The following is a 12,552-nucleotide window of genomic DNA, read 5'->3' as shown; positions in this document are numbered from 1 at the left end:
ATATCGGTAGGGGCTCGTGAAATGGTTCAGCAGTGAAGATACCTGTCACCAAGCCCATCAATCTAAGTTTCGTGCCTGGGGCCCACACCGTGAAAGCAGAGGCTGACTCTTGCACACTGTCTTGGAACGCTGCCCACAGTGGGCTCCTGCATCAGTTCACTATGGAGAAGATGCCCACAGGGGCTGGAGGGACGGCTCATTGGGGCAGAGCACTTGTTGCTGTGCATGTACACAGGCATGCCCACAAAATATTTTTTGAGACAGAGTCTCATTGTGCATCTCTGACTAACGTGGAATTTGATGTGTAGACCAGGCTAGTCTCGAACTCACAGAGATCTGCCTGCCTCTGCCTCCTGAGTGCTGAGATTAAAGGTGTGTGCCACCATGCCTGGTTCACACAATTTTTTTTTTTTTTTTTTTTTGGTTTTTCGAGACAGGGTTTCTCTGTAGCTTTGGTGCCTGTCCTGGAACTACACAAAATAATTTTTAAGTGCAATTTGAAAATCATGTATATATTTATGTAATCCAGTGCATGTATTTGCACCTGTAGACTAGGCTGGCCTTGAACTCACAGAGATCCACCTGCCTATAACTCCTGAGTGCTAGGATTAAAGATTGGGATTAAAGGTATGTGTCACCATTGATAGGCCTTAAACAGTTTGTTTTTTTGTTTGTTTTTTTTGTTTGTTTGCTTGTTTGTTTGTTTGTTTGATGATGCTGGGAATCAAACCCTGGACCTTGCACGTACTAGGAAAGTGCCCTACTACTGAGCTCCACCCATAGCCCCTTGCTTTTTGAGCCTCAGCCTTCCCATATACCCAGTATAGTCTCTGATGGAGCAGGAGCATCCTCTTGCCTGTCTACCAAGGGCTGGTGGGTGTCACAGATGTGTGCCACATAACTGATGAGAACATGGAACTCTGAAGATGGGGGCAGTGCGTGATAGACCAGAGTCCCCAGGAAATGCCCATCATACTCACTGACTGGCTTTTTTCACAGGCTGAAGATCTGCCACCTGGGCCAGGCTGCCTGTGAAGATCTGGCCTCCAGCCTCAGCACGAACCAGAGCCTGACGGAGCTAGACCTGGGTCTGAATGACCTTGGGGATCCTGGGGTGCTTTTGCTGTGTGAGGGCCTTGGGCACCCACACTGTAGACTCCAGACCCTCCGGTGAGTGGGATTGCCAGTTTAGCATCCTTGCCCTGTCTTCTCTGCCACGGAGGTCATGGTGCCTCCCAATTCCTCACCAGCTCAAGCTACAGAATTTTGCTTTCAGGATTTCCTGACAGGGGGCCTTTACACAAGTCTCTGACATCCCCTGAAATCGCCCCTCTGATCTGCTGTCCATTTCATTTCCAGGGCAGACTGGCTCATCCGTCCAGTCTCAGAACGGATACTTACTGACGGAAGTGAGCCTCTGTTCTGGTTGGCTTTCTGTAACTGGGATAAAGAGCATGACCAGAGGCAACTTGGGAAGACAAGGGTTATAGTTTGTCACTGAGAAAAGCCTAGGCAGAACCTTGAAGCAGGAAAAACCACGGGAGAAAGCTGCTTACTGGCTTGTTCTCTTTGACTGACTCTGCTGGCTGTTAGTCTGCAGCCCAGGCCTATACTATACCCACAGTGGGCACCTACATCAATTAACCATCAAGAAAATGCCTACGATGGGGGGCTGAAGAGATGGCCCAGAGGTTAAGAACACTAACTGTTCTTTCAGAGGTTCTGAGTTCAATTCCCAGCAACCACATGGTGGCTCACAACCATCTATAATGAGATCTGGTGCCCTCTTCTGGGGTGTAGGTTTGCATGCAGGCAGAACACTGTACATAATAAATAAAACTTTAAAAAAAAAAAAAAAGGAGGGGCTGGAGAGTTGGCTCAGTGGCTAAGAGCATTGCCTGCTCTTCCAAAGGTCCTGAGTTCAATTCCCGGCAACCACATGGTGGCTCACAACCATCTGTAGTAGGGTCTGGTGCCCTCTTCTGGCCTGCAGACATACACACAGACAGAATATTGTATACATAATAAATAAATATTAAAAAAAAAAAAAAGAGCCGGGCGGTGGTGGCGCACGCCTTTAATCCCAGCGCTCGGGAGGCAGAGGCAGGTGGAGGTCTTTGAGTTCCAGGCCAACTTGATCTATATAATGAGTTTCAGGATAGACAGTGAGACCCTGTCTCTAATAAATAAATAAATCACCCTGGAGCCGGGTGGTGGTGGCACACGCCTTTAAACTCGGGAGGCAGAGGCAGAGGCAGGTGGATCTCTGAGAGTTCGAGGCCAGCCTGGTCTACAAGAGCTAGTTCTAGGACAGGAACCAAAAAGCTACGGAGAAACCCTGTCTCGAAAATCCAAAAATAAATAAATAAATAATAAAAATAAATAAATAAATAAGTAAATCACCCTGGTCTACACAGAGTGTTCCAGAGCATCCAGGGCTATACGACTCAGTGGGAAAAGGTGTTTTGCTGGCAAGCCTGATGATCTAAGTTCAAATCCTGAGACCTACATGGTAGAAGAAGAGAACCAGCTCTCACAGCTTGTCTTCTGACATTGTGGCAAAGCAGCGTATGTGCAGACGCATGCTTGTGCACACACACTACTAACTTTAAAAAAATGTAAAGCTCAACGCTAGAGAGATGGCTCGGTGGTTAAGAGCACTGCCTCCTCTTCCAGAGGACCTGGGTTCAATTTCCAGCACCCACATGGCAGCTCATAACTGCCTGTAACTCCCGTTTCAGGATAAAACACAAAACCCACGTAAAATAAAAATAAATTGTTTAAAAAAAGGTAAAACCTGGCTGGGCATGGTGGCTGAGACCTTTAATCTCAGCACTGAGGAAACAAGGCTACACAGAGAATACTGTCTCAAAAAAAACCAACACACACAAAGGAAAATAATCTTTAAAACATTTTTACAAATATTAATTTAAAATTTTATTTTTGCATATGTACTTTTGTGAGTGTATGCAGCCCAGGCTAACCAACCGACTGTCCTATGTAGCTTAGGACAACCTTGAACTCCTGATCTCCCTGTCCCTGCTTCTACCTCCCAAATATGGTGACCATAGACAACACCACACCCCATTCACACAACACTAGGGATGGAGCCCAGGGCTTTGTGTATCTTAGGCATGTACTCTCTATCAACCACTTGCCTTTCTTCTTTTTAGATTAAAAAATTCTACATATTTGACTTTTTGCCTGCATGTGTGCTTGTGACCAAGTGCATGCAGAGACCAGAAGACAGCTTTAAATTGCTTGAGCCTAGAGTTATAGCCATTTGTGAGCTGCCTTTGTTTTCTATCCTGTCTTCCTCTCTGCTTTCTCCCCTTTTGCCTCTCAGGTGGGCAAAGCCACACCCCTACACCTAGCATATACATTTGACACTTAAGCCCAGTCCTGGTGACATTATAAAATTTATAGGGCAAACTCAGTTTGGGCATCTCTTCCTCTAGGTTGGGCATTTGCCGACTGGGCTCAGATGCATGTGCAGGGATTGCCCGTGTGCTCCAGGTCAACACTTGCCTCCGAGAGCTGGACCTGAGCTTCAATGACTTGGGAGACAGGGGCCTGCAGCTGTTGGGAGAAGGACTGCGGCATCCGGCCTGCAGACTCCAGAAGCTATGGTGAGTGTTTTCCTTGGGAGGAAGGGGACAGGAATAGGGTGGGGATGTTAATGGAGGGGTGCTGGGATTAAAGGCATGCGCCACCACCACCTGGTTAAGCAGAAATGTTAAGGCTAATTTCAGCTTCATAACTAGTATCAGGCCAGCTTGAGCTGTAAGAGATGCTACTTCAAAAAACAAAACAGAAAAAAAAATGATGGCTGTTTTTATGTTTTTATTGTAAAAACAGGAAACATATTAAGAAACATGACGGGGGTGGGGGGGGCAGGGTGGCTCATGCCTTTAATCCCAGCACTTGGGAGGCAGCCTGGTCTACAGACTGAGTTCCAGGACAGGCTCCAAAGTTACAGAGAAACCCTGTCTCGAAAAAGAGAGAGACAGAGACAGAGAGAGAGAAACCAGAGACAGAATAGATCTCCCATCCTCCAAAAAGCAACCTCCCACCACACACACAAAAACAGGTGACAAACTTCTGGTGTGGGGGAGCATTTATTAATTGTGTAGCTAAAAAGACCAGACTTCAGGCATAGACTGATCTGGGCATTTTCTTTTCATCTATGTCTGCATCTGGGTCTGCGGGTGTCCACAGAGGCCAGAAGATGGCATGAGATCCCCATACTCCCCTTCATTATCAGTTACAGGTTGTTGTGAACCAACAAACTTGGTACTGGAAACCACACTTGGGTCCTCTAGGAGAGAGTCTTAACCCACTGAGCCATCTTTTCCAGCTCCTGCTGTTGGGATGTGTGGCTTCTGTGACTTTTTACTATACGGGCCCCACTCTCAGGCTGACCCTGCTTCACAGCGGGATCCCTGCGGGGCTCTTCTGCCCACTCAGTCCCAGACTACATTTCCTTTCCCCCCCTGAGTCGGTTTCTCTGCTTACCCCTGGCTGTTCTGGAACCCACACTGTAGACCAGGCTGCGCTGAAACTCAGAGATCTGCCTCCCTCTGCTGGGATTACAGGTGTGAGCCACCATGACTAGTCTTCCAAATCACGACTTTCTCCACTCCCCCCACTCCACCCCTGGACCCAGACAGGGTTTCTCTGTTTAGCTTTGGAGCCTGTCCTGGAACTAGCTCTTGTAGACCAGGCTGGCCTTGAACTCATAGAGATCTGCCTGCCTCTGCCTTCTGAGTGCCACCGCCGCCGCCATGTGTTCTCTGGGGACAGAAATCTGTTGAGGGCTGGAGCTATCCCTACCTTTACTCGTATATCCAAATTTGGCTCTAGGCTAAAACTGAGGAACAATTAAATTAAATTAAATTAAAGGAAATCATTGACCAAGGATCCAGTCTATAATAACTCACATTGGTATAACTTGTATTAATTTTTTGTCTCCAAGTCCTCCCCACCACCACCCCTTGGTTATTCTGTGTAGCCATGACTGTCTTGAAACTTAGCTTTGTAGAAGAGGGTAGCCTTGAAGTCAAAGATCCAACTGCCTCTGCCCACCAAAGTGAAGCTAATTTAATGAGGGTTACCTGTGTGAGCATGGTAGGGAGACTACTTGCTAAGGGCTACACCGCTCACCAAGAGTGTGTCCAGCAACCACTGGATGGGCTCATGCCTGTTTCCTTTAAACCTGATCACCTCAAAATCAGCACCCCAATTCCCTGAAAAGCTCACCTTACCCACCTTCGACTTGTCTTCTGCAGGCTGGACAGCTGTGGCCTCACATCAAAAGCCTGTGAGGACCTCTCTTCCATCCTGGGGACCAGCCAGACCCTGATGGAGCTTTATTTGACCAACAATGCTCTGGGGGACACAGGTGTTCGGTTGCTGTGCAAGAGGCTAAGGCATCCAGGGTGCAAACTTCGAGTCTTGTGGTGAGAGATGATCCTGATTGCTTGGGGAGAATGGGGGATTTGAGAATGCTGGGCTCAGATTTGGGAGTAGGAATACTGAATAATTGAGATGTGTTAACAAGTGGATAAATAGGGGGCTGGAAAGATGGCTCAGTGGTTAAGAGTACCAGCTGCTCTTCCAGATAACCTGGGTTCAATTCCCAGCACCCACATGGCATCTTACAACTAGTTGTAACTCCAATTCCAGGGATCTGACACCTTCACACCAATGCACATAAAATAAAGTTAAATAGCCGGGCGGTGGTGGCACACGCCTTTAATCCCAGCACTCGGGAGGCAGAGACAGGTGGATCTCTGTGAGTTCGAGGCCAGCCTGGTCTACAAGAGCTAGTTCCAGGACAGGTTCCAAAACCACAGAGAAACCCTGTCTCGAAAAAACCAAACAAACAAAAAAATCCAAGGCTCCCACCTACTGGCCAAAGTCTAAAACTACAACAGATTAAAATATACCCGGGGAGGAGTGTTTAGAGCGGGGAGGAGTGTTTAGAGGTTTCTGTGTAGCCTTGTCTGTCCTGGAACTTGCTCTGTAGACCAGACTTGGCTTGAATTTGAGTTCTGCTTCCCAAGAAGCAGTTATTTGTGCAGTATTATGAGCCCTTCCAGATATAGTGGCTCATACTTGCCTGCCAACTTTCCTACTTACTGACTCAACATTGTTCTCACATGTGGGAAAACTACACTAGAAACAAGTGGTGCCGTAGAAGGCAAGTAGGCTGGGGCAGGGCTGTAGGTCAAAGGTTCCAGAAGTGGTAGATCAAATAAGCTCCAGGATTGCTTTGCTATTACACACTGTGAGGCCTCAAAACATGTAGTGGAAAAACAAACAAACAAAAAAAAAAATGTAGGACTAGACTTGTGGACCAGCTAAGACTGAAAACCTTAGGAAGTAGACTGCATGCCTGGTATTAGTTTGAGGTGTGCCTGTATCTGGGCTGTACATGTACAGGGGGGCATCTTTGAACTCCAGAGTACAGTTCACAACCATGCCAACTCCAGGGCAATATAGGTGGCTTAGCTCCTGGCATTAAGGCTATATAACCTAAGAAAGTGTGCCACTGAGCAAGAGGACGAGATCCATCACACACTAAGCACATGCCCAAGTCAGCCTGACTTACTGGGGATTTTACCTGGTAGGAAATACCTTACTTCCTGAAACAAATGCATGCTCTCATTTGGTTTCCAAGTCTCAAAAACTGCTTCACTATTTGGACACGGAATTAACTGGTAATTTCAAAGCCTTGTTCATTACCTCCCATTTCCCCTGATGTGATGTACAGGATCACAATTCTAAGACACTACCACTGCACTTGAAACCAAACATCCATTGAACACCCATTCCGTCCCAGTCCTTACAGGCGTAGAAGCTAAACCGGCCCTCCCACCTGGCGCAAGTCCCTGGGACCGAATAAGGGAGCTACTGAAAGATGCAGCAAGGGGACAGGGCCTAGACTTAAGCTAAGGTCAGCCCCAGGAAGTGACCCAAACCACATGGAACTGCATAAAATGGAAGCCCAACCCGGCCACGTGTAGGCTAACAGAAAACTGAGACAGTTAAGTACAAAAGAACAAAACTTTTATTCAAAAATTGTGAACAATTAGGGTTAAAATTCTCGCGGCACCCACAACCAGGAAACTGTGAGACTCCCAGTGCGGACATGGGGGGGGGGGGGGGGAGAACCAGGACGGACTGAAGGGCGCTCACAGGGGAAACTCAAATGTCGTAGCACTTTCTACTCAGTCCAGAATAGTGCTCCACATTTGAGTTTCACCAAATGAGCAATTCCATCGACTGAAGTCCCTCGGCTGAAGCTCCACGCTGAAGTTCCACGCTGGTTTCTCCACACAGCAACACACAAAATGGAAGCACTTTCCACTTTAAAAAGGCTTGGAGAGGGCCTCCATTTTGAGTATGGCTACCTGGGACATTGAGGGGGACTGGAAGACAGCATGAAGACGTGAAAACAGGATACTAAAAACCATTAAATGCCTGTACAGTACCCCCCCCCCGAATTGGCAGCAAGATAGCCTCCTGCTCAATCATCCTAGGTGCATCTAGCTCCCCCACCCATCCACCTCAATCTCCCATTTCCCGGGAAGGCTCACTGAGCCCCCACCCACTGCACAGGCGATGAGTGGTGCCCACAGACAACACCCAAATGTTGTAACACTTTCCACTTGGAGGAAGAGAAGAGAGCTAACATTTGAGTGCCATCAGGTGGGCAGCCAACAATCTTCCCAAGCTGCTTTCTCAATCGGCAATTCTCAAAACTTGGTGGCACTTCTTCCCTGGAATAAAAAGTGTCTCCATAGTTTGAGTATTGCAGGTTAAGATCTGTGGATCCGCGGTAAATAAACTGGAAAAAAACTGTTTAAATTATCCCCCAGTCAGGCCTTCTATACCCTACCGCAAGCAAACTCCCCTTCACTCCTGCCCACACTAAGACCGAAGTCTCCCTGCCCCCCCTCCCCCACCTAGTGCTCACCAAGTTCCGGCATCAACTTCTCCAGCACAAGGGAAGTAGGGGAAAGGAATTCACCTTTAGCCTTCAGACTCCAGGCTGTAACTGGATGGGCTGGCTGGGTTTCCAGATGCCTTGTACATACAGAGACCAACAAAATGGATGCACTTTCTGGACAGACCTCAGAGAGGGCTTCCACTTTGATCGTCACTGTGCGCACCAGATCGCAGTGGATCCTAATTCCCCTCAGGTGTGTCCTTACTTGGAAACACATGGAGACCACCCGTGAAACCCAACAGAACTTCCACAGAGCTCATGAGGAAAATACCATGAGCCACGAGAACCTCGCCGAAGTTTTCTCAATCGGTAACACTCAAAACCTGGCGGCACTTTTCTTCAAAGAAAAAAAAAAGAGCCCCCAGTTTGAGTATCACAGGTTGAGCACCCCAAGGTCGGTACAGTACATTAGAAGGCTCATAATATCCCTTTCATCTCAACCCTAAAGTGAGACCTAAACTGGCGTCGAGGGTTAAAAAGCTTCAAAATGTAACCGTTGAAGCTTGCTCAGCTCACTACCTTTAAAGTCTAAGGAAGATACATTAGGCACCTATATACACAAATGCTTCTCTGTCGATCACTTTAGTGGCCTGCCAACGTAGATACAGGGTTCCCCACACAGCGGCACACAAAGTAGAAGCACTTTCTAGTTCTGTCTCAGAGAGGGCCTCCACTTTATTGTCCACTATGTGAGTAGTCCGTTCCCTCGAGCCTGGGCCATGACTCCCAAGGTTCCCGACACCGCCGCTTCAGTTACTGGCTACTGGGCAGGAAGTCCGCGTCCTTCCCGAACCTTCCTAATCTGCAACATCCCTTTACTCCATCCATGCCCGGAAACCCAGCTCACAGAATACCTAAGTTAGCCTAGACACGTGACAAAAGGGACAGCGTAGGGCCAAGTCCAGAGTGCCCCACACTACTGGGCTGCCAGGTAAGCCACTAAAATGGCTAGGCTTTTACTGGCCCAAGGAAATCGCCGTTCTCTCAACTGGTAACGCTCAAAACCTGGCGGCACTTTTATTCAAAAACAAAAAATGCCCCCACAGTTTGAGTACCACAGGCTGAGATGGTTCAGAGTCACGCAAACCGGAAAAAAATTTACCCGCCAGAAAGCTGAAATTGAATCCATGCCTTCACTTCGCGCCCAAAACCTGTATGATATGAAGAGATGAGGTTAGTACCCAGTTCCAAAAGTAAGCCAAGTATGGACTAAAAAAGTCATTGGAAAAGTAATTGCCTGGGACCCTCGACCTCCTTGACTCCCCACCCATGGTCTGTAACTTACACCAATCCTTACCGCACACATTTCTACTCTATGTAGTTCTGCCTACCTCTACCTCACCTGGAATTGAACAGAGATGATTGTGGGGCCAGGAGACGAAACTCAGGGCTGTGTTGCCTTAAAAAAATCCTAGTTTAAAAAAAGGCCTGAGAGGCAGGCAGAACTGAGTTTTACTCAGTCTAGCCCATGTAATGTCTCCGGCCCGCTCAAACTATGTAACGTCCAAAAAAAAAAAAAAAAAAAAAAGAGATCATTAATATCAAGATATCAAAACTACTATTGCCACCCAAAGCCAAGGATCCTGAAACTGGTCGAAAAAAAAAAAAAGCCAAAAAAAAAAAAAAAAAAAAAACCAGATTACCTTTCCAGTGGAGAAAGCCGACCGCGGAACGTGGCGCAGAAGTCACCGGGAGCGCAAACTGGACCCTAGGGATGTAGAGAAAAAGTCTCTGGGAGGGGGGGGCGGGAGGGAAAGGCTCTAGGTTCTTATATAGTCTGAGGGCTCATTGGCCCCCTGGACTGGGAGGCTCTGGTACCCCTCCCCCACCTGGGGCCATCCTTACCCAACCCACCCAGCTTCCTCTGCGCTGAGCTTCCCTGGGGCAGAATGACCTTCATCGGTTTTTTTTTTCTCCCCCTCCCAGAAGAGGAAATGGATTTGTTTGTTTGTTGTTTTTTAATCAGCCAGGTAGGGTGGTACCTTTTATTTTTGTACTTGGTGAGGCAGAGGCTTGTGACAAATATATAATGAAATTCAGTCTTCAAAATATTAATAAAATGAATAAAGGGAGTCATCACATCTTGGGAAGCCTTTTCAGCACGCAGCTAGGTCTTAGATTTGGGGAAGCAGATAAAGATATGGATTTGGCTCTATATAGTGACACACACCTTTAACCCCAGCATTTGGGAGGCAGGTAGATAGATCTCTTGAGTTTAGTTTAGGGACAAGACTACAACGAGAAACTCTGTCTCAATGAATAACAATAGCAACAAGGATATTGGTTTTATGGTCTAGAATACTGGATTCCTTTTTACTTTTTCTTCCTTTATTTATTTTGAGACTGGGTCTTCCTAGGCTAGGGTAGGCTAGGCTAGCCTTGGGTTCTCTACGTAGCTAAGCATAACCTTGAATCATCCTCCTGTCTCTGCTTTTGCAGTCTGGCGTTGGCCACTGTGTCTTGTCTATTCTATACTGGACCTAACCAAGCAAAACACTCCACCAACTTAACTTCATCCTCAGGATTTATTTTGTTTTTGTTTGTTTGCTTTTTTTTGGTTTGGTTTTTCGAGGCAACAGAGTTTCTCTGTGTAACAGCTCTGGCTGTCCTGGAACTAGCTCTATAGACCAGGCTGGCCTCGAACTCACAGACAGACTTGTCTGCCTCTGCCTCTTGAGTGCTGGGATTAAAAGCGTGCGCCACCATCGCCTGGCTTTATTTTATTTTGTGTGTGTATGTGTGACAGGATCTTACTACGTAGCTCTGGCCAGCCGGGAACTCACTAGGTAGGCAATGCAGACCACTAAGTCACAGAGATCCTACTACTTCTGCTTCTCAGAATAAAGGCTTGAACTACCAAGCCAGACTGCAATGAGCTTTTTAAAATTGCATTTAGAGCCAGGCAGTGGTGGTGCACGCCTTTAATTCGAGCATTCTAGAGGCAAAGACAGATGGACCTCTGAAGTTTCAGGCTAGCCAGGGCTACGCAGAGGAAATCTATCTTGAAAAACAAACAAAATTACATTTAATTTAATTTTGGTGTGTGTGTGGTGGGTGGTGTATCAAGAGGTGTTTTAGGAGCACATAGATGTGAGAAGGTAAATTGTGTGGCAGTGGATTCTTTCTCACAGTGTGGCGCCCAGGGACTGAACTCTCTGGTTTTCAGGTTTGGTCAGCGAGCACCTTTACTCGTAAGACAGCTGACAGGCTCCGAAAAGGACGGTTTTGAGAGCCACTAGGGTAAAAGTGTAGAAGGAGTTCTGCAGGCTTCCACTGAGTTCACCTTTGTCCCTGAGGCCAAGCAGGGAACTGGGAGTGGAGGAGGGGTGGAGGTGGACTGCTGCTCCCCCCTCACAGCTCTGTACTGCCAGCTGCCTTCCAGAGTTCTAACTAAAGCCTCTCCGAGGACTGTGAAACAGACATCTGTCACAAAGCGTCTTTTGAGGAGTTGAGTTAGTAGCAAGCCTAGCATTTGGCTAACAAGGTTGCATCCAACTAACATCACTTTGAGGCTAAGAATGTGGCTAAAAAAATGAAAAGTATTTTTCTAGCATGCACTAAACCCTCCCCAACACCCTATACTCGGGGTGTGGTGGCTTTTGCCAGTTCAGCACTTAGGAGGTGGACCGGAAAATCAGGGTCAAGGGTGGCTCTTCACTGAACTTTAGGACAACCTGGGATACATGAAAATCAGCAAAAATGTTCGTTTTGTCTGTGTGCCCCTATCATTGTGCTCCTGTGGCTTTCACCTGGTCCTCAGCAACAGCCATAATGCGTGGGGCTCATGCTACAGCTGGGAAGGGAGGCGCCAGGCCAGGCACTGGCTACTGTTCCCCAGTATCCCCCCTCTTCCAATCCTACCAATGTGCAGACGAGTAAGAGTTCTTTCCTCATCTAGAGTCTGAGTGGCCCTGAGGTTGGCAGAACGATCATAGCCACAGAGCTGAGCCGATGGCTTCAGACTCATTCAGTGACTGCTCCGTAGTCACAGAGCTGAGCCAATTGCTTCAGACTTGACTAGTCGAGAAAACCACCTCTCCTAATGCTCCCTTCCCTGGCTCAAGGCTACCAGCTGCCCCTGCAAGTTCCTAACACACTTTATTCTTTATCATATGTTACACTATATGAAGTAATTTATTTTACTTTTTTTTTGTTCCTTGTGGTTTGGGGGGTGGTATGAATTATTTATTTATCTTGAGACATACCACAGTCTCTCTATGTAGGCCAGGCTGGACTCAAACTCAGAGATCTGTATGTCTCTGCCTCCTAAGTGCTGAGATAAAAGGTGTATGTCACCATGCCTGCCTGACTTATTTATATTTTAGACAGGGTCCCTATGTAGACCCCTTGCTGGCCTGAGACTCATTATGAAAAGCAGTGCAGCCTCCAACTCCCAGATGTCTACCTCCCGAGAGCTGGGCTTTTCATTTTATTTTATTTATTTGAGTTGGGTGCTTCTTTGGAGGTCCAAAGACAGCCTGCCTAAAGAAATGTCTCCTGGCTCAGCAGTGGTGGCACAGGCCTAGTATCCCAGCACT

General features: G+C 47.3%; 1 protein-coding gene across 1 annotated transcript in view; it reads left to right on the top strand.

Annotated features, from left to right (window-relative positions):
• Nucleotides 1–5,463, top strand: part of Nlrp12 (NLR family pyrin domain containing 12) — a 28,417-nt gene extending 22,954 nt beyond the window's left edge. Inside the window, exons 8-10 of the mRNA XM_057760236.1 lie at nt 1,000–1,170; nt 3,459–3,629; nt 5,289–5,463. Of these exons, the coding sequence (XP_057616219.1) occupies nt 1,000–1,170; nt 3,459–3,629; nt 5,289–5,463 (517 nt within the window). The remainder of the gene's footprint in view (nt 1–999; nt 1,171–3,458; nt 3,630–5,288) is intronic.
• The last annotated feature ends 7,089 nt before the right edge of the window (nt 5,464–12,552 follow it).

The sequence above is a fragment of the Chionomys nivalis genome, chromosome 2, assembly GCF_950005125.1.
Source record: "Chionomys nivalis chromosome 2, mChiNiv1.1, whole genome shotgun sequence".
In the NCBI taxonomy this organism is placed as follows: Eukaryota; Metazoa; Chordata; class Mammalia; order Rodentia; family Cricetidae; genus Chionomys; species Chionomys nivalis.
Note: the sequence above shows the minus strand (reverse complement) of the source record. Positions and strands in the feature narration are given on the sequence as shown.